Raw genomic sequence first — 23,619 nt, 5'->3', positions numbered from 1 at the left:
CAGCTAAGTGAAATTTCTTTAAACATATACTGACATGAGTTTTTTAAAAGAGCCCCACCGTTATTATACATAATGAATTTAACAAGACTTATATAATTGAATAGCAATTTTATTTTTTTCAAAATTAATAACAATCCTTGTACACCCATACAGTATATTTAATTTTACTATGCTTTCCCACTCTTAAAATAAAAATATTATGTCACCGACACTTGTTCTTTCACCTGGAATCTGTGACTGAAAAATCTTTTGCAGCTTATCTCTCCAGAAAACAATAATTTGAAAACGAGCAGCCACATAATTTTTCACTATACTGTAGGTCACATACTGTAGCTAATTTACATGTTGTAAACCTGCACATAGACATTTCCAAAAGTTTGAATCTTTCCTACAGGGTCATAGGTAGAATTAGAGGAGAAATCTGTCAACACAATTCAAATAAAAAATAAACAACTGGTCATTTTTTCTTGCCAGTTTTGTTTTTGTAAATGGAGGGAAAAACATTTTTCACAACATTTATGTGGAAGTATATTCTAGAAACATGTTCCCTGGTCTGTCTTTGAATTCTGTATAAACCTGTGGAGAAGAGGTTAAGAAGCTCTGTATGTACAGTATGCACTGTATATACTGTATATGTTATGAAAATATTTCAAAACTTTGGAAGGCTGAAACAGCTAGAGACTTGTAATTAAACCTTTAGCATACTTGAACCCTAACTTGTCAATGTGAAATTGCTAACTTTAGTGAAATTAACATTCAATATTTAAGTGTCTTTCTAGGAAAACTTTTCAGGTTTAAGGTATACTTAAGAGCATTCAATCCCAATAAATATATTAAGTCTCATAATTCATGTGAATGCATGCTCTTAAGAACACCATCATCTGGGACGTATAGATATGCTACATATACAGTAGTATGTAGCATAATATGTAGAATATGTATGTAGTATGTAGTATGTATAACGTGTATGTGTGAATAGACAGTAAATAGCTACTGTACCTTGCCAGAAAAATAAAAGAAAAATAGTTTCTAAGCCTAATACTGTACAACACTTCCAGGTATACTCACAACAGCATGAGAACTGTTTCCAGCATCCATTCTGAGCAGGTACTTATATGTATGCACTGCTCACATCTGTTATTCACATGAGTACTGTACAATATTATCTATATTATCACCTGAAGTGGGTACTCTTTGTTGTCTTATTTTGTAACATATATCTCTGTTTGAGTTTGGATAAAGTGTTTCCTTTTTGATGCAGCATTCAAGTTTTTGTAACATTCTTCTCATGTTAAAGAAAGTCGCAGTGGGCTTCACAAAACACAGATTCAGCACAAAAGTTTGTATAGAAAGGTACATGAGAATAGATACGCCAGAGACATGCCTTGTACAGCTTAGCCATTTGTATGTGTTTGTAAAAGCATGTGTCTTCTGAAAGACAAAGCCAAAAGGGCTGAGCTGAAACCATAAATTGAACCTTTTATATTGATTTCATACCTTCATGTTGTGTTTCTATACACTTACATACCAACTGTTAAAACACATTTTTTCTGAGTGTTCTTTTTGCAACTTCTCTTTGGGCCCTGCATAATGCCAGTATTTCATTTCTTTATAAACTCCCCAATATCCAATTCTGAATCATAATCATTTACCATCTTCCTTTAAACACTTTGTATCAGGGATTTTTCTTCTTCGCTTGCCCTGTATACATTTTTACTAGCATTTTTTGCAGTGGGTGCTGTTATTTTGATAGTAGCAAGATGAATTTCTAAAATTATTTTTTAAATAGTATTTTATTATCCTGGTTTGTCTGAGACTTGGATCGTATTCAAACTTCAACCCTGCTGTTGCTTCCAATATACAATACAAACCCATTAACACCTAATGACAAATCTCCTATGTCATCCGATTTTACAAGCCAAGTGGGTTGAAGCTGTCTTTTTAAATCCTCCTGTCCACTGACAGCACGGAGATGGAAGTTCAAGAAGAATACAAGACTACAGCCGCACAATAGTGTTTCAGTGAGGCACTGCATAGGATCTTAAAACTCTTCTCCACGGCATTTCCTTTGAATTAGTAAGAAGTCTTCAGAATCCCCTTCTTATGAAAAGGTGACTCAATCTGCTTAAGGGAATTTTCTTAACATTTAAAGAAATTGATTAATCTTTTGGCTCAAAAACACTAGATCTGCTAGGTACTGTACTCATCATGTACTAGTCAAGTCAACTCAGCTCTGCAACCCTTGAACTAGGGTAGAAGAGTCAAATGTGACATGGTTTCCCATTCACCATTTGTAAAAAAATAAAACATGTTCCATCATCATTTTATTATTCCTTTAGGGTTTTGATAAAATAATTAACTGCTTTTTTCTGATTTGAGAAAACCTTAATGAATAATAAAATGATCGCCTTGTGACCTAATTTTGTGCTTTCCAAGCCTGACCTTCAGTTGTCTAGTGCCCCACTTCTCAACAATAATTTTAAACACTTAGAAAATATTTTTGGGGTGTGGTCTTGAAATTGGAAGGTGTTGAATGAGCAAAAATAAATACAAATGCTTCAGTCAAAGAATCAATTAATTGATTATTAATTGACGCATGACATCTCAAGAAAAAAGACCTGGGAACCCTTGGACAACTCACGTTTTCGTTTCTGATCATTGCTCAAAAGAGTCAGAAATACAAAAGTGAAAGCACAGAAACACACAGAATTCAAAATCACAGGTTCCAGCGCATTGTGCGGTGTTTAAGGCTTGGGAATTGACTGAAGCTAGTTACTTCCCTTCACAGGTTGCCTTTCAAAGTGAGGTTTATTTGTCATATCTCACAGGATTATTCTGTATGTCTTTTCCTATCTACTGTATGCTGATCAGTCTGGCTCCTGAAGATAACTCTTTTAACTCACACACTGGGTCAGGAGTGAAATGACAGAATTCCACAAAGGTCAATGAATTTTAATAGGACAGAAATAAAGTCCTAAGGAATATGTTTTGTGTATATATATATACAAATACAGTATGTGTATATACATAAATTCATAGAAGGCCAAAGATTCACAAGGGATGTCAGATGATCTGCTTTGACTGAACAACTAATATCCAGGGTAGAGCTCTTGTATGTGGAGTGCACTAAAACACAATCGACCACTAACTTCCTCTTCAGTTTTTGTGGGCATGTAACTCATGGCATGTGAATCATAGTGACCAGCACACTTTCAAAACTCCAGTTATGTTTTGATTGAACAGATGCTTGCTTCCTCCCAGCATGTGATGACCTGCTTTCTTCGTTTTTGTTGGCACAAAAGGACTTTGGGATTGGGGCAGAGGAGAGCCCGTCCAGTCTGTTGCTCTCTCCCTCATCCGGGAGTCCAAGACGAGAGCTACACTTTGAGGGCCTCATGCACGCCTACGGCAGAGAGGCGCCTGTTGATATTGCGGTAGCGGCAGCGCAGGAGGTCCTTGTACGTGGACCTCAGGTCTCGATTAAAGAAGGCGTAGATGAACGGGTTCATGAGGGAGTTGGCGTAGCCGAGCCAGAGGAGGGTACGCTCCAGCCAGATGGGGATGCAGCTGCAGTGCACGCCGCAGATGAAGGGCCGGGCGGTGGAGAGTATGAAGAAGGGCAGCCAGCAGATGGAGAAGACGCCCACGATCACCCCCAGGGTGGTCGCCGCCTTCTGCTCCCGCTTGAAGATGGAAATGTTCTTGCGCTCGCGGCCCAGCAGCCGCGAGAGGGCCGCGCACTCCTCTGCCATGCCGGGGGGCTTGAGGCCCTGCAGCTTCAGGCCCTCGTTGGCCGCGGTCTCCAGGTCCTTGCGGCGGGTAAAGCTGGCGAAGCGGTGCTTGGCCGCGCTCTTGCGGGCCGCCCGAAAGATCTTGTAGTACATGATGAGCATGACGGCCATGGGGATGTAGAAGGCCACGGCAGTGGAGTAGATGGTGTAGCTGAAGTCCTGGCTGATCAGGCACACGCCTGCCGTGTTAACGTTCTGGGCCCAGCCGCAGAAGGGCGGCAGGGTGATGGAGGCTGACACCAGCCACACTCCCGCAATCATCTTGGCCATCAGCTGCCCATTCTGCCTGGCCGGGTAGGTGAGGGGACGGGTGATTCCCAGGTATCTAGAAGAAACAGTGAATGATGATCAGGCAGGGTTCCCAACATGCATAATTATAAGAAAGATGAAAGTCAGGACACTATCCAGTATGACAGAACATCAATGCATATCCATCCACATGAAATGGGTCATTTAAACACCCCCCTAGATAAGCACAATGAACTTCCAAAATTCCCTGTTTATTATAACAATAAGCATTTTTTCCCTCAGTGCACAAATGCACACATTTGCACAGCCTTTACTGGCACATAAGCTTATAATGTTCAAACACAGGTTATCAGCCCACAAACCAACATTTGTAATAGTCCTGGAAGTCTTGCAGCAATGTACAATAAGATTGTAGGGTGCAATGTTTATATTTGCTTAGAATATCTGAAATAGCAACTGTGTTTCTCATGAAAGCCGTAAATCCAAAGAAGCATTTACTGTGTAACTGTCTCTGAAGAAAAGAATCAGAATGCAGCTGAAGTGTCAGGTGAGTTTAAAGACAAGAAAATATCTTTCACTGACTGGAGTCATGCATAGCTCACAGTCTTCCGTAAGCATCCAAGCTATTTATTTTCTTTAAATTCATAACTGTCAGTCAGTACTAAAAGCTCTGTTCAGGCACCCTGCAGGGATTCGATACAGTACCATTTTTCTCAGTGTCATCTGTTTTTCATTACCTATTTTCAAAATACACAGTGGAGTCAAAGTGTTGGAGTCAGAACCAGTAAGATGCTCAGAATTCTCTGTAAAATAACCCAGGGGGAAATCCTATCTATTTCTGATACAGAATAATAGAGCTGCTAATACCACAGAGATGTCAGTACTGTCCCATCCTGTAAACCAGGCTTGTGAATTTTATTTCATTTCTCAACAGACAGGCCACACTAAAGACATCCTGGTAGGCTTTTATCATCCAAAACAGCTTCATTTCCAATTACTTTTAGACTCCAGGTCCCATTACCCATTTCTAACAATCAAAACATTGTATGGGGTTTTGCAGATCAAGGGTTTTTGTATCATAGTATTATTAACTTAAAGGTCAAAAAACAGTCCGTTCTTTTCTTTCTTATATCCCCAGTAGTGTTTTTAAAGCCATCCATGTCTGGGGGATGCTTTATTTAGGAAAATGATCCTGTCACTTTAGATTTCGATGTTAAAATCATATCAGATGCAAATATGAGGTTTTCAGTACAGTAATATGATGATATAAAGACCCATAGGTTTTTTTTACTGCGCCATAAGAAGCAGAAAAGTGGCATGGACATAACCAGTCTCACACGTCTCACACCAGGGCCAATTTTCCCAGAAGCCAATTAACCAACCGGCATGTCTTTGGACTGTGGGAAGAAACTGGAGCACCTGGAAGATTCCCAGGTAAACACAGGGACAACATACAAGCTCCATGCAAATAGCACCTCAAGAACTGAAGCAAGGGCCTCAGTGATATAAAACAAGCAATGCTTACTACTGCACAACTGTACCACCTTTTATAGAGCAGAATAGTTAAGCAAATATAGTTTAAGCCCTTAATTTCTCTCGTGCATCAGAATATCAGAATATTAGAAATTATAAATGGAAAACTATATCTGTGTATGTGTTGGAGTCAGTGAACCCCCCCATTATAACCTAATTGGCATTAAAAAAAAGGAAAATTCAATTGAGCCAATTAAATTAATCAAAAACAAAAACTACAGTAATGGATACTTTCCCTTTCAGAACACTGCAGTCTTTTGAAGTCTGAGATGGAAGGTACCAGATGTTAGTGTATGCAAACCTGTCTCCTCATACATTAGTAAATGTGAGTTCGTAACTGGAAACAATGGAGAATTAATTTAGGTCAGGGAACCGGAAAGACTTATTTTCATAAAGTGTTGTGGGTGTCTGGAACAGGCTTCACAGCCTGCTGGTTGTGTCTCAAACTCTGAGCTCTTTCAAGAGCCGGCAAGACGAAATTTTAGATTCAATTATGTCCTGAACTACAGAACGAGCAAGATGAGCCCAAGTCCCCTCTCATTTGTAACTTTTCTTATATTCAAAGTTACAATGAAATAAAGAGCCCCCATGACATGTTAATATGAAGTCCTGCTGCCTTTTAAGGGGCATGGATCATGGTCGCTTGACATGATTATAAACGTACTACCAGTTAATGAGCTCATGGAACAGAGAGATGATTCCTGTGAAGCTGAAAAGTGTGAAAATAACCTGCTGGGCTGATGAGAGAGATGGAGATGAGCTCTCATGTCTGACAAAGAAGTGAAAGTAATGTTCAGAAAAGCATATTACTGTACCTGATTACTTGATTGTATGCTAATCTCTCTTCCTACGCCACACAGCTTTGAAGGAGTTCAATAACAAATAAGTTCAAGATTCATGCATAACACTGGACAGATTTCCCATGAGTAACACTGATTCATATAAAGAGTGGTGAAAAGCCTACCATTGAGTGACAATTTAGAGGGTATCAAGAACTGTCATTTATTCAGCTTTGCACATACCAGAGGAAAATGTATTCATATGCTGTTGGATTAGATTCTTTATTGCGAACCCATCTAATGCATAACACATTCAAAATTACAAGAACAGTTTGACATTTCATGGAAGTGTGTCTTGCTGCCACTGTCTTTTTGGAATGCACAGTTCTTCTTAATTATCTTCCTTACCAATGGGGTAGTATACTGGTACTGAAAATCTGCAGTTTTGTATACTGATCGCTGATGTATCCATACCTTTAAAACATGCATGGATGATTGTTTCTAGCTGTTTTCTTTTTAAATTAACTGTACTGTACAGTGCATGTTACGTATTAGAGATATCTAGAAAATTAGTCTGCCAATGATTTGGTTTGTTTGGATCTTTGAAGGGCTGCATTTAATTAAGAATTTAAGAAATGCTGCAAATGAAATGAGGCCATTTTGGTCCATGTTGCTTATTTGATAGCTTAGTACAGCATCTAAGTTAAAATAACATTTTATCAGGCTGTTTCTTAAAGGAACCCAAAGCTGGAGTCTTAACTACAGGACCCACAACTCTTCGTGTAAGGGATAATTTCCTAGTCTCTGTTTCCTTAACTTTTCAGCTGTACTTAAACCTGCCTAGACACGACCAATCCAGAAGACTAGGAATCATTCTAGCTGGTTGTATTTGTGCTCTTTAATATTCTGTTTGTGGCTTTGTATTCTAAACCGACCTTAAAATTCTAAATAACAGGTTTTACTGTTAAAATATTCCTCTCGAGAGAAAGTGGTCTTCAGCTCCAAGTTCTACAGAGAGAAGGACTCCGTTTTGTCTTATTTGCCTCTGGGTTCCTTGTGTTGGCAGTGGTTATTTTATTGTACTTCCTCAGGGTCAGCAGCAATTATTCAAGTTGGCAGTTACACCCAGAGGTGAATTATTATTCATTTTGATACTGCTTTATTTAGCCATTAATGTTTAATCTTATTCCAGCATGAAGTTATGTTGGCTAGTGTCTGCCATAGTTACGGTATACATAACCATTTTGTAACAATTACTGGGAAGCTGTCAAAACTGATTTTCTTTAAAGTAGGGAACATAGGAAAATGTATTAATAAACAAGCTAAACTTAGTTTGGAACGCAAATGTGGAAATCTTTTTGAGTCACACGGAAATCAAGGTAAAACGTACCTCTGAACACCTAAATGTGATCAAGAAAAAGCTGGAAAAACATTCCTCAATTCCATGAAGCCATCTTTGCTGTATCCAAGGCTGACTTCTTCAGCACACAGTGCTGTGTGCAGCCTACTGTAGCTTTTATCTATGTCCTGTTTCCACTGTGAGTGATTTTACCTTACTTTATTTAAGAGAACAGCCTGAGATTAAAACCACCTCACTACTTCCACTTTCTGCTCAGTTGTGAACGTGATGTCTGACAAGTTGCCACAAGAATGTCAACTATAGGGCAGACAAGACGAACCACCGAAGGGCACTTTTTAATAGGGAGTGAAGTAATGGTAGTCTGTATTTTTTGAAGTTACAGATTTTTTTTAAATAGCGGCTACATTAACTGAAACACCCTATAATTCACTGCTATGCAAATCAGATCTTTGGCCCTCTTCGTCTAGAAAATAACTGGAAATAGAAGGATCATATAATCGGCATATGTAAAGTCTACCCTTTCCAGAGTAAAATGTTGACTGTATAAGTTATTTGCTGAAATGACGTGACTGTGTGCTCACTGGCCTCCAGAGTCATTCTATTTATGGAATCGAGTGTTGGGACCTGTTTGGGCATGCTTTGTCTGATGGATTGCAAACACAATACCTGGCTACAATGAGTTGTCACCACACCGTTCAGCTGGGGGAAAAAAAAAGAAACAGGAAGCTTGTGCAAACAGTCCAAGATATGATGATGTATATAGGGCTGGTATGAGCATAGTCAAACAGCCCTTATCACAGATTTCATGGCCTAGTGGCGCAATGTGGGGCACAGGTGCATCAACAGCAGGTGCTCTCGTTTTTTTAACACTTTCGTAGCTTTCTTTTACGGGTTGTTGAAAGACCTCACAGCGCTGACAGGGGCTGTGGATTATCGGTGCGCGTGAGTGGCATTTCACGGTGCTGTGTTTTCAACCTTTGTTCCTGCGTCCCCCCCCACCACGACCTGTGCCCTGATTCCATTCCGACTCACTACTCAGGCAAATGTTGCCCCTGAATACGTGTGCAGGTGTTATGTGTTATATTTTTCCACATCTTTTCTCTAACCCCACTTTTTGAACTGATTTTAGCAAGCTCTTTATTACCTTGTTACTTTACACTTCCTTTCAGTGATGTGCTGCAGTGCTATAATAAATAGGTCATTATCCCACACATGTCACTTACCATCTGGAGCTGTCTGTTTCATTAAGGTATTGTCAATGGAGCTAAGGCATCATTTAGCTATGAACCAATTAATTCCCCGCAGACATTTAGAATCAATATAATTAATATTTCAATTTTTTCATCCTACCAATGTAACTGTCGGTGTGTATTTTGTGTATGTTTGGGAGTGTCAGGAGATTCAGGGTACCAGCTGGTTGGAGGCAGCAGGTTTAAAAAAATTATAATTCAGCAAGATATTCCTTCATCTTCAGCTCAGTTAAGGCTCAAGATTCAGATAATCTTCTTGCCAATTTCTTTGTAGATAGTTTGATAAAAGTAGAAAATGGAGAAGATTACATCAGACACACCAGGGCAGTGATGTTCATTCCTGATCCTGGATAGTCACTGGATATTCTGTTTTTTGCTCCTTTAATGAACAAGCTTTTAATAGCTTAATTAAATCAATTATTGATGTTAATTGGTCTAAATTACTACCATTTACAAGATAATGAGGATTTGAATTACCCTACAAATCCTTCATAGTTGTGGTTATCCAGAACTGGCAATGGGGAACACTGCATAATCGGATACAAACTGTTGACTGCAGAAAAATTCATGAGACAGGATCTTTCGAAATCCAGCTCAATAGCACTGGAATGAAGTAAGGCCCTTGAACCGTATACTTTAGAAGTCCAGATTGCCTGTCTTTTGATGAAGACTATAATCTTGGCATGGAGGTCACAGTTGTCATAGTAACCGAAATCTTAAGGACAGTCACATGGCTCAGTATTTAATTTCCCCCATTTCAGTGAACAGCTCATGCTGGCTCTGAATTCACACAGTAACCACGCACTTTTATTGACTTTCGAAAGTGTGCTTAAATGCATCTATTTTCAGACAAGCAGAATTATCTCATGCAAAGCCTATGGTGGAAGTGACAATTTGCAATAATGGTGGCTGTTTTCAAATCCATTGAGCTCACGGGGAAGGCATCGATTTAGCAGTTGTGCTACACACAGAGACAGGAAAAACACCGGCTGCCGGTTCAGTTTATTTTTTTTTTCTTCAATGTAGACCCTAAGCCCTTGCAGCTTGAGTTTTAAAAATTGCCTCTATTACAGTACTATCTCATTTCACAATTGCTTGATTTCTTGGAAAGAAGAAATGGAACATTTATAAGACTCCTTTACAGTGCTTCACTTAGGCAGTCAAACAGTGGTTGGGTGGCATCTTTTTTTTTCCACAGAGTATTAAAATGCCTTGAGTAACTGTACGAAAAATACAGGGTGGGACCACTCCACTGACAGAGAGAGAGAGCTGCTATCCACCCTGTAAAAGAAAGTGCAATCGTGTTAGTATACTGTATTTTACAGTATTACTTTTTCAAATCTAGGATAATAATTTGAGGGACAAAAGCAGAACAAGAACATGGATTCTGTACTGTTTTTAGTTGGACAGTATGCCCTCCTTTTTAGCATACACGGACCTGAGAACCAGGAAAGTCTGAGCCAATGTAATTTGGAGCATGACCCTGACACTATCGACCAATCACGGCTCCAGAACCGCAAGGCAGCAGTGCTAACTACTGCACCACTGTGCCACCCTTTACTAATAATTTAATTAATAATTATTTTACTAATACATTTATTCACATTTGGTACTCAGACTTCAGAAAGCCATAATGCAGGGCCTGGCCTAAACAGTTGTGCACAAACCTGACATTCGTGTCACAGCTTTTGTGTATACTGTTATGCTTCTGGGGAGTGCTCAGGTTAATATGGAAAGCTTTGTTGCACAGTAAACAGGGTTCTTTCATACAGTTTCTAAAGTGATCTGCCTTGTTTCATATCAGGAAAAATATTGTGCAACTTTGCATATTTATGCGTATGGTATGTGCATGCAGTTGGGTTATGACCCTCATAAGCAATCAAACTGTGTTCTTTTAATGCTTTTAAAACCATATACTATACCCCTGTGCTTCATATGTCATAAGAGATACCACCTTATTTCCTCCATACCTTGAAACACAAAAAAAACATTTCCTGTTAATGAACGTGATGTGATTTTTCATTTGGCAGTGTAACCATATTGCTAAAAGAATTTCATATGGTCTCTGTAGCATTTACTTTATGAAAGAACCTAAAATACAGCTTGATCTATTAGAGAATTGTTTATCCTCACCCATAGTTTGTCTTCCTATGGTACTGTATAACCATGTTGGCCTACTGTACCAATTTTTGGTAAGATGTAAAAGATGGCATTGCGATACATACTTCTGGCATTTGTACTTTGGGATGTTAGGAGGTGTTCTTGTTAAGAAGTGATTTTTGTATCAAACTGCTCTTTTTTTAGAATGTGACAAATAGTTTTGGTTTTGTAATCTTTCTTTGGAAAAGGAAGCAATTGGCTCCCAGCTGGTGCTCTGTGGCACTCCCCAACCGACAGTGTTACAGTATCTTGGGTAAAGGTGACAGGCTCTCGTTTGTAAACACAGCCACAAAGACCATTTTGATTTTGTGAGGACTAACAGAGCCCATGACAAACATTCTGGCCTCCCCCCTCAGCCTCTGTTCACAGGCTCTTGAAAGAGGGAAACTTGAAAGTTACTGTACCTGTCAACTGGGCCTCAAAAGGCAATGTTGGTTTGTCAGGATCTGCTGCTGCTTTGGAACTAAAAAAAGGCTGTACTGTATGATAAAATGATGAATTCCTTAACTGGTGGGCCTTAACTGGTTCTCATTACTACTACTACTGCTGCAATACTGCAACAACTACTCCTTAATACATTGACATTAATGTTTTCCTTTTATGTGACTCTGTGGGGATACAACATGATTTTTAATGCTTACATGGAACAAAATTTCATCACATTATATTGATTTTGTTTTCTCAATAATTGTATTCTTCGTTTAATTACTGTGATATTCTTCTATACATACTCCATACTTTTAGTTCCATGTGTGTGACGCATGCACAGTATGATGATGATCACATTGAGAGTCACATGTAGGAGTTTTCTTTGAAAGAAAAATTAAAAAAGACACTTTAGGTTAAAGAAATTAATATACAGTGGTTATTCTATTTGACACATAAAGGAAAATCAAAATTCTGTGGATTTGTGGTCACTTATGTTCAGTGGAGATTTCATGCTCATGTTAAACTTAAATCCAGCTTCAAGGCCACTACAGCAGTTCTGCAATTTATGACTGCCAGTTAGACAGAAGTGAGATTCATGACAGTGAGTGATTTCATTCTTTTACACTGCAAAAGTCATTTAAAACCATCCCAGCTGACCAGAGTGAACTTGAAACACATGCATTTATTGAAAGCCCTGCCTGACGTCAGTCCAACTTTATTACAACCAATGCCTCGTGAGTTGCATATTCCTCATGAGAAAAAATGTGTGTGTTGTAACTACTGTACATGTAAATCCAATAACAGCAAAAATAATATTTCACTCCTTGGCACATAAGAAAAGTTGAAGATGACAACTTTAAGTGGCCCATCAGCGTTTGCCAATTTTGTATGCAATAAGTGATTCTATCACAGCGCCCACCTAGAGTTGAAAGGTAATTCTTTCATACATTGTGGAGTTGCCATTTTAATAGCAAGGACCATGCTGTGACTGTACAGTATCTTTCTTTTAATCCTGTAAAACAGCATTTATACACAATAGGATGTCATTTTTTAATGCAGATTATAATTTTTTACTTCTTCAGTGTTTATGATTTTGATATCCAGATGGTTCAATTTCAGATGAATTAGAATTGAATAAACAGACTGAACATGATAAATTTGTCCGCATGTAATTTCTTGGCACGAGTAGCCTGGTGTTGTGTTCTGTGCTTCACTAGGCTCAATTACATTTTATATTTTTATGACCCATATTTAATAGATCCATTTTAGATGTCTATCCACTGGGTATGTATTGAAACTATTTTGTAGTACAGCCATCATTATACCTGTTTTGTTATGGGTAAGTTCTTACAATCCTTTTCCTCAATGCCCCTGGGTTAATTTTTGTTTTTTATATTTTTGTTAGACTATTCAAATCTTTGGAACAGTTCTGAATATGACAATGTTCCGTATTTTCAACTTGAGCTGTCTGACACTAAGTATTTGTTTTCTTCTTGATGTTTTTCTCAGTCTTCTCTGAAACATTTTGTTTCTGATTCTACATTTTGGGTGTCATTTTCCAGTCTTCCTACAAAGCGCAGCACATTAACTTAATAGAACAATTTCATCATCACACTCTTTTAAGAGGGGAGCTAACTGCCCAAGGGAATTTTTGTTTTACTTGGATCTTGTGCATTTGATCTGTTTTTTTTAATTAAGCTGTTCTAACTTGGTGTATGGAAAAAAAAGACTGTTCGAGGTTAATTTGGAAACTTGTTTTGGATTCTAGTAATATTTATGTTTGCAAATTTCTTGACTGTATAAAGACAAATCACTGAAACAAAATAAAGACAACATCTTACAGAAAAGTATAGAAAACATTTACAAACAAGTAAAGGCTTTCTGATCCATCTTTGTTCATTTGGTTGCTCGTAGATTACATCTCCCAAAACCTTGTCCAATATCATTTCTTGAAGTATCCTCAAGTGTCATCAACAATTTGATTCCACTCTGTTCTCATATACCTGCAATTATTTTTTTCAAGCTCTAACTAAATGCATCTTTTCTGAAATTTCCCTTGTCAATCCTGTGTCCTTTGGGGTGGTATTATCAGTGGGTTTAAGGATTTTGGATATTTAAATTACATCACATCTAAAGAGATTCAGGTCCTTTAACCTGTCTATGTGAGGTATTTCTTTGACTACATTAATTCTACTATTAATTTGATCACTCTCTTCTGACACACTGTTTTTGGAACTTAACAGTAACATAACAAGATAACAATTCCTCACCAATAAACTATTCCTAAGAAAGCAGGATATATTTCAGTGTGAAGATCCACATAAAAAGTTTATAGTTCAGGTGGGTAGCTGTGTCAGCATGCGTAGGCTGCAAAGGAACAAGTAATAGGTTTATTCCATGCTGAAAAAAAAGAAGAAAGAGAACACAACGTTTCGGCCGTGGAGCCTTCTTCAGGTGGGCTGAAGAAGGTGTGCTGAAGAAGGCACACCTGGTGTGCTGAAGAAGGTGTGCTGAAGAAGGCAAGGTGTGCTGAAGAAGGCACACCTGAAGAAGGCTCCACGGCCGAAACGTTGTGTTCTCTTTCTTCTTTTTTTCAGCATGGAATAAACCTATTACTTGTTCCTAAAAAGTTTATAGTTTTTTTCAGAGTTAATTACAGTCCAGATTTCTTTGTTCTGTATATTGATTTCACTGTGACCATAACAGGTTCTTAAATAAGTAGAAACAGTTCACTTGAATATGGCTAAAACACAGTTACTGTATAACATCTTCATTAACACTATACAAAACAATATAACAACAAATGAAATATTCTATAACCATCTGTTCAACTGACATTACAGGGACATAATTATTTATTATGGTTCATGATGAGACTTTAAAGCAGACGTGCAGTTTGGGAGAATTCAGATGAAAATGATAGAAGGCACCATTAATTACTTGAGAGCTGACAAGTCCTCTCTGTAGAGAAAATTTATTTTGCTGTTTGGTTTTTAGACGTGTTGTTTGTGTAGTGATTATGAGGGAGTACAGACTGTGGTTACTGATTCAAGTAAAACATTACCAAAGCAGTTTTTAGGCACAGTTTTCAAGATCTGGCAACCAAGTCAGACCGGACTCCGGTTTTATTGCATCTCATCGATCTCCAAATCCCTGAAAATTGAAAAAGCTTCAGGATTTGACAGCTCAAAGTGAGTCGAAGATAATTATTGTGAATCAGTCAGTACTAATATTTGCTTTTTACAAGTGAGAGATGTTTTACAACAATTGATTCATTTTAAATTCTTAAATATAACTGAATCTTGTAAAAAACATGCATGTCCAGACATTAACACTATTGATTGTTGAATCTTTTGTTCTTGTTAATTTGTTCAATTTGTTGACTGTTACCTGACAAATACAGTGGTATACCTTGACCTTGACCAGGCCCCAATAAAACTTTACGTGTTTATGATACTTATGGAGTAGAAATGTTTTTCTTTGCTCTTCAAACAAGTTACCTTTGTTTGGATACATGTCCATGTCATAACCCGTGTTAACATCTAGAAAAATTATTAATTCGATGTCTGTGTCTATTGCTTGTAAAAATCAGAATACACATTTGGAAGAAAGGGGGACTTTGGGGATGAGGAAACAAATACAGAAAAAATAATGTTTCTTTACCTCTCACTTCTATGGACAAAGACATACTGTAATTTGAAGAGGAAGTCACCAACCTCCCCTTGTAAAGCTTGAAAGCTGTGTTGCTCAGTACTTAAAGTAGATTATTATTTTATGTTTTAAAAAGTCTTTCTTTATCCGAAATGAAATGTTACAAATACACGTAGCTAGTGTTGTTCTCAGTCTACTAGAATACTTTTAAATTTGTACATAATACGAACACAGATGTATTGCAAACCTTCCAGGGGGTAGTGCTGATTTTACACCCTAAAGCTTCTGGGTACGGCTAAGGCATTGCCAAAACCCTTTCAAGAATGAGATGCTCTCTAATAATAGAACATAGGGGTCACTTGTAATAACTGGGATCTGCATGATACTTTCTTCAGGTTGTTAGTAGGTCTTAATGTCTTCCTTCCTTCTTCCTCCCTTTAAGTGAATTTGACATTTTATAAAATATGCACCCAATTCTATTGACCTGTTAGTGCTTGCCTGTATAGTGTAAGAAATGACACTAAAGAATCATCATCAACCATCTTTTTTTTTACTTGTGCTGTTATTCTCATCTTCCAATTTCCAATCTTCTAATGTGAATATTGTGATCAATGCAGTCCACATCAGATTGAAAACAACAATACTTTGCTTATTGTATTATTATTATTATTATTATTATTATTATTATTATTATTTCAACCACCTAGATAAGTGACATTTCACATGGTCACAGATGTTAGTGCTGAATGGGGAATTGGACACCAACGATGCATGAGGAAACGTCCTGCTTTCAAGGTATCTGTCACCACCACAACCTGTTTGTTTCACTGCTGTACACTGATTAATTTAACTGCTCTTCTTGAATGTGGACCCCCCATCAATCATTAAAACAGAATTCCTGTATATTATTGGAAATCTACTGTAAAAAAAAAAAGATATTTTTGTACCAAGAGCTTTGGCAAGCATGTATCCGAAGCATGAGTTAAGCATGGGATCCTCTTATCAACCCAATTGCCTGGAAACCTGTAAGAAAGGTACATCACTGTGCTTCAGCAACAAAATTCAAATGGTGCATAAAATAACTGCACTCATAATGGTGATCCAAAGCCCCTTTTGATGCACAAGACAAGTGAACCATTTCAGAAAGCCCCCTCAAGCTATGAATGACCCATTTAAAAACATTATAGTCTACTATGAACATAGTGGCTACGGAGACAACTCCATTTACCTTTAATGCAGTTCTTCACTCTACTGTAGTGTAATATAAAATGCATTTGTTTTTAATATTTCTGATATATTTTATGATTTAATTAATTCATATTCTGCCTATTATGTTGTGAATGCAGAAAATTCTACCATTTCTCCAAATCATCTGAATGCAAATAAATTCAAATTCAGTGGACAGAAAATGACATTTTTTGTACAAACAGGTGTAAAATGTGCAGACACATTACTTCATAATTTTTCATCAGTTTTCCTTAAAACATTCTTGTATCCCTTAAGTACCAACAACTAGACAAGGTCCTCATCATTTGTTAAGTTTCTTTTGTCCAGTTGCTGATCTATAGAAAAAACCTTAATCCATTTCATCCTCACAGTGCCATAGTCCCTGAACATGCATAAGATACTGTACGTGACCTCTGAAACATTACACAACAGAAAATTGAATAATTTGATAAGTGAAAAGCCATGCAACTTAAATGATGCAATACAATTCAAAAGTAATCAAAACTTACTAATATTTGCTAAACATCGAACATTAGAAAACTCTTTGGAAGCACATTACTGAAGATTTCATTACATTCAAAGTGTTGTTCTTGAGGACTGATGGGAGTCCAGACTTTGGAGACTACATACAGTACATCATATGGGTGTGTGAATGTGTCTTTGAAGTATTATGGTGCCTCTCCACTCGGGACTCTGTAGCTCTGCACCACAGTTCTGAGGATTGATTCTGAAATTAACAAGCAACCAGTGCAAAAGTCCAAATCTGAGTTAGTTGTAGGTCATGCTGTTTCTCCTTAGCATGAATATAAAGCCCACAAAACAGTTTTCAATTTATTTCTGATTCTTTTATGCTCCAGATACTTCTTTGTTAAAAGCCAGACCTACTGTCTGCAATATGCTTTAGCTTTGTCCATATTCAGAACAGATTCAACATAATTTTAATCTTTAGGGTGGAATTTCACAGATCTCATTTTAACTCATGAATAAACTGTGGTCTTCTCATCTATAGATATCTAAAGCTACCTGGGGTTATACTTCAAAAACTTCAGTGATTATAAATGAAAACTCAAGTCTGCTGCTGATCTATTTTGCAATAAATTAATATTTTTTGTGATATTGTCTCCCCTTGGATACTACTGTATTCTTTGTATTCACATGCGAGCTATGCTGCAGTTTAGATCCGTGTTGTATCACACTGTGACAAAAAATCTGTTAGCTTCCCTTTCTCCCCGAATTCTAAATTAGTTACAGACCCCTGCTTTTCTCTTCCTCTCTGCTGTTACATTTTTGACAAACAAATAATGGGGCTGCAAAATTAAATGTTACACTGCACCATTTGTGGCTGAGCTTGTTTATGTGATGTGTTTGTGATTTTCCATTATATTGTTCGGATTCTGACAGGTTTTTAAATGTACTGTAGTCCACTGTACCCTTTTCAAAATATCAGACTGCATTGAGTGCAGGGCCTTGACCTCATGGTTAGCCTGATACTGCATGCTGCGGCTGGAAAAAATGCCAAAATTAAAGCACCTTCCAGCACATCAGGAGTACAAAAAGTAGCTGTAAATGACATCCGAAAGAGAGCAACGTCGAGGGCATACCCCAGCATGAAAGCAAGCCGATGCCTTTTAAAGTGAGAGAAATGATTTGAAATGTAACGATAAAAGAAATCATTATAGGGATGATGCTGAAATAGTTGTAGGAATGCCCAGTGATGTACAGTATAACCCAATAGTTTTAGGAACCCCTGACTGCTCTGTAAATACTAGGGCTGAGGACTAGAGGGTATCCAGTGGCCATACAGTACATCTGATCCTTTCATGTGCTGATCTTGGACAGTATTGCTGACCCAGCATTAATCTTATAGACAGTTGTTCAGTAAAGTTGTCCAGTTGAGCTCTGCTTCTTCTCTGAGGCAACCGTCATGTAGGGAATAAACTCTCTGTGATTATTAGGGATTTATGATGTGGCTTTTTGTAGTTTCCAGGCAAAGTTCTGATCTGTCTTTTTGTTAATTGGCATCTCTACTTTACAAACCAAAACCAGTTTGGTATACTGAACAGGAACTGGTCTAGTCTTTGTCAGATTTCCATGTTTGGAAATGTCCAAGTCTGAGACCTTGCATGAGGAGAATCATTCTCCTGATGTTACAGGCACTATATGTGTAGACCCATGTTGCACAACTTATAATGATAATGATTACAGGGTCTTACAAAGATCGAGTAGACCTTAAGCTTGAGAAATTGCTGTGCAAGATTCTACAATGAACATGTGGATGCAAGATTCCAAACTCCCTCCCCTGTAAAACCTCTTGAAACACATTACACATCACATTGGTTTCAGAAACAGAGGCAAGTTTTTTCTTTTTGATCTTCAACATTTGTGTCCCGATCTACACTTCTGCATTTTGTCGTCCCTTTTTGCATTTCTCGCTGTGCCCCAGTGCCTTAATGACTAGATGGCTGCACCTGAGACACACAACTATCCAGATGGTGTACTCCACTCCTGACTTGAGAGAAACTGCTTGCGTTGAAGTATTGCTGGGGAAAAAAAACAACTCTCACAGATATATCAAATGGAGAGATGAGAAGGAGTGAGCTACAGCAGTGATGACGGAAAAAAAAGTTAATGTAGCCAGCCTGTCAAAATCTTGGGCCTGTGATCCCCAGTTAAGTGCTTGAGCATAGTGCACTAACCTTTTCTGGAGGAAACATGGTGTAGCAAGCACTTCAAAGATTAGAGCACATGAGAGGGATCCTTGATCACAGAACCCCAAGAGATACAGTGTTCTTTGTCGGTTTTTGTAATGTCCAGGTTCAGAGGCAAAAGCTTCAAAACAAGATACATGGCATGTACTGATTCACACTGCAAAACTCTTACACATTCTTATTTGCTTTAAAATTCAAGACACTGGTACAAACCAGTGAAGATTCTCAAATAAATGATCAACGACCTGGAATGTCCATGTATCGTCAGGATTGAACCTGGGAAACATATGCCACTGGAGGAATTTTGGCAATACGGATGCCTGATTACTTATAAGTTTAATTCTATTATTAAACCGCTATTGGTAACCCAGTCTGTTTCTGTTTCTGTTGAACTGGAGCAGGCTGGTGAGAATCACAGAGCTTTGCAGTAGAAATATGTAATTTATTTTTCGCATGAATTTAAAATCTGTTACAGAGGACAAATTTAGCTTGCATTACATAACAGTGACCTGAAAAGCACATCCAGCTGGCTGAAAGTATTGCAAAGGATTTATTTATTATACTTATCTATTTTGCTGTCTAGTGGATTAACAAGGTTGCTTTCCCCTCTTGTGTCATGTTATTACATTTAACTTAGTCGAGTGGCACAGGCTACAGGAGAGATTACAACAAGGCACTCCCTGTCTGATGTTGTTGTTGTGTTCATGGTGATGGCAGCTTCTTTGCATTTATATTTATAATTACTGCGCCCTGTTTTTTAAATCTGATGGACAGAGGGAAAATTAGGGTAGTTCAACCTTGTACAAGAACCTGTGCTTGCACCAATGTTTACAAGCACTCAAAATAGCTTTTACTGAGGAAAACTGATTTTATGACTTACACTATAAAAACAAGGTATATACACTATGAAGCAGTGCATTTAATAAGAAAAAGAGCAGGATTATACCAATAACTAGAAATAATTAAGCTTTTTTAAAAGCACAGAAGCTCTGTGAGTACTGCTGACACTGATGGAATCTAAGGAGTACTGTCCCACATAAAGTCAGAAATAAAACAGGGCACTCCTTATATGACAGCTTTGAATAATACATGACTTCTTTTATGTCTTTCCTGTGGATATCCTGTCAACTGTGGAAATTATTCTTAAAACCAGATACAGTATATCAGAGGCTTGAGTAAACTGATGCTATGATATCCTGATTTCATGACAGATTAAATTGAATGCATGGAAGTGCACTATACGTTATAACTATCAAATGGGTGGTAATTTAAGAAATGTACAAAAATCATTAGGGTTGTTTGTGTTGACTGACTGCTGACCTAATCTAGACAATGTGTAAAAGAAACGAAAAATGCTATCAACATCTTACTGCAGATGTATATTAAAAAGGTAGACACAAGTAAACTAAGGTGTTACCATGCAGATCCTTGCTTGTTGTCAGTTATGGTCACCATAATCCAAAAAGGATTCTATGGCTCCAGAAACACTTGGAAGAGGTGCTGGGGTGATAGTAGGGGGCGCTCTCCTGTGGTATGAGTGGGTCCTAATGCTCCAGTATAGAGACGGGGACACTATACTGTAAAAAGGTGCCATCCTTCAGATAAGAACTAAAACCGAGGTGCTGACTCTCTGTGGTCATTAAAAATCCCAGGGTGTCTCTTAAAATGAACAGGGGTGTAACTCCGGAGTCCTGGCCAAATTTACAATTGGCCTTTACCAACCACGGCATCATAATAATCCTCATGTATGAACTGGCTTCATCACTGGCTCCCCACTGATAGCTGATGTGTGGTGAGCGTACCGGTGCACTATGGCTGCTATCGCATCATCCAGGTGGGGCTGCGCATTGGTGGTGGTGAAGGGGTGTCCCCATTACCTGTAAAGCGCTTTGAGTGGAGTGTCTGTAAGGATGTAAGTGCAAGGAATTATTATTATTAATTAGGAGTTATCAGACTCAGGTGAAAATGAGGAGAAAGTGAATTCATAATGGGAAATGAGAGATACCACAATGACACTTCAAATGTTTTAATAGCTATTTAAGAAATACTTAACTCAAGTATTTCTTTTGAACTACATTTAGTGAAATTCAGTATATGTATGATAGGATTTCAATCTTTATCCTCATGAAATGCAGACAGCATAAATGCAAACCGATTTCAGTCATTTCACTTTCTACTGCAGATTTGTTAAATGCCAACGAAGTACTTACAGATGTGTTAAATGTATTGATATGATACTAAGAAATTTACAAACAAATATAAAACAATGATCTTGAATTAGTTTTGCACCGTGTTATGTAATATCGTTCGTGTAAAACGATTTATGTTAGGAGCTTAAATTTCACAAATCACTTGGATTGGATTTGATTGTTTTGTGGGCTCAGTGATGTGACCTATCATTTCTTCATGTTACACATCACATGTCTGGTAATAAAAACCAGACTTGGGTTAGTATTAGGCGACAAGTACAATTTTCAATCACTTGATTGTTCGCAGTTTTAGTGTGGAAACATAAACTTGCACCTTAATGTGATGAGTAGGGATTCAGCACTTTTTCTTTCTATGAATTATCTTTTTTTAACCTTTGGACAAGTCACCACAGTGACTACAATGGGGTCTTATTTTCCTGGCCATGTAAGAAGCCTTTGGTATGTGCTATAAGTCTGAATGAATGGGTGATGACAGCAATGGTATTTTTAGGTGTGTGAATGGGATTAAGAGCAAAGGCAATGCTACTGTGCCACATAGGAGCATTTCTGTGTGCCTTTAGAGAATCGCTGATTTTAATTTGAAGTTTGAAAATTGCAGAATTCTCCATCCTCCGAGTACAGTATACCTATCCTGGGCCTCAAATGATTCTCTCTGAAAAATGTCTTCAGCTCACCTGCTGATTTTCATTAGGATTCGGTAATAGGTGGTAAACAAATGTGCAAAAGACATCGCTGTCCTCAGGAACTAAAACAAATCTGAAACATGTCCACTGTGTCCCCCCCACACTGCAGCTTTGAATAGTGTAAATAAGACCGTACTCATGCAGGCTGGGCTTGACAGGTATCAGCTCAGCTCAGCTCAGCTCAGCTCGGCTCAGGTGTGCCAGTGTGAGCTGCTCTGCCAGCTCGTTCCATTTACAAACAGGGAACAGCAACAACACTTAAACGTTGCCTCTAAGGCAAAAGATTAATATTTGTTTTCTTGGCAGCTATTCCTTTTAAACTCTTGTCCATATCTCAGATATTGCTACATTACAGGACTTCAGAACCTTAATTTGTAATTTAAATCTGGATTGGCTTCTCTCACTCTAATGAGTTCGTTACATTCCCCTTAGTATTGCCCTGAGATTCTGTGTAGATAAGAGTTTGTTTTCATGTTCTTTTTTTTGTCATTGAATTATTATTTTTTTTTCATTTAAAATTTAATCATCAGCACATTTTATCAATTTTACTTCTAAGATACAGTGTTGCGTCACAGCAGTCTACTATCAGCAGGGATTGATAGAGATTACTGTAATGTAAAAAATGGTAACATTTTTTTCTACTGCTACAACAATCACAGCTTTCTAGATACAACTGTGACTTTGCTGGTAAGCAGAGACTGGATTCTCTATTGACAGTCTGGGAGGTTCCATAAGAGTTTTCATTCAAATTTTAAGAAATTACCCAAACAGACCATTTTTTGTTTGGTGAGAGTCTTGGTATGAAGCATTATTTCTTCCAAACTTTCATTAATAAAGAGCTGTAATTCAGAAAGATAAGAACACTCGATTCACAGTTTCTCCAAAATGAGCAGTGTTCCAGAGCAACATGTTTGAATCATACAGTACAGACTAGACACAAGCAATATTCATGAGAGGTAAATATTTCCAAAGACAAATATTTATGGAGAAACTGATTGTCCACACACCTGTGCATGTAACATTAACAGATAAGAAAAATATCCCTGTGGTTCCATGAGTCCCACAAGGGGAAAAGTGTTCACTCACATTGAAAATGCAGCAGTGGGATGTATTAGCTTTCTACTGTGTTGGAAAACATTAAGACTACATCCAGGATTGATCCCAGAACATGAAAACACCTGTTTAGAAAACTTTTCTTTTAGAGCTTAGTGCAGTTTTAGCATTACAACTAGGCTTTGTATAATAATATTAGGACATACCACAGTAAGTAAATGTAAGTGCTACCACTTGAACATTTCCTGAGTACTGTAGTTTGTAATGTTTTTAAGTTTCTAGAATTGTTCATCTCTGTAAAACAGAAATACCACAGGAGATCAAAAGGGATAGGCAAGGTAAACAGAGAAGTATGTAGGAGACACACAACAATACTAAATTACCATATCAAATTTACTACTTCAACTTTTGAGACTTAACACCAGTGGTGACTTCAGTACCTTTCCTTTCTAAGGCATTGCTGCCCATATATCAAGGCTATCCAAGATGACATGTATGCTGTATACCTAGGCTTTGCAACACTTCACAAAACTGAT

At 37.8% G+C, this 23,619-nt stretch overlaps 1 protein-coding gene across 1 annotated transcript in view; it reads right to left on the bottom strand.

Moving 5' to 3' along the window:
* Nucleotides 1–277: 277 nt before the first annotated feature.
* Nucleotides 278–23,619, bottom strand: part of htr7c (5-hydroxytryptamine (serotonin) receptor 7c) — a 34,158-nt gene continuing 10,816 nt past the window's right edge. Inside the window, exon 2 of the mRNA XM_015341320.2 lies at nucleotides 278–4,116. Coding sequence (XP_015196806.1) covers nucleotides 3,378–4,116 — 739 coding nt within the window. The 3' untranslated portion in view covers nucleotides 278–3,377. The remainder of the gene's footprint in view (nucleotides 4,117–23,619) is intronic.

Source organism: Lepisosteus oculatus, chromosome 2 (genome assembly GCF_040954835.1).
Source record: "Lepisosteus oculatus isolate fLepOcu1 chromosome 2, fLepOcu1.hap2, whole genome shotgun sequence".
Classification (NCBI taxonomy): domain Eukaryota; kingdom Metazoa; phylum Chordata; class Actinopteri; order Semionotiformes; family Lepisosteidae; genus Lepisosteus; species Lepisosteus oculatus.
This window is presented reverse-complemented; position numbering and strand designations above follow the sequence as displayed.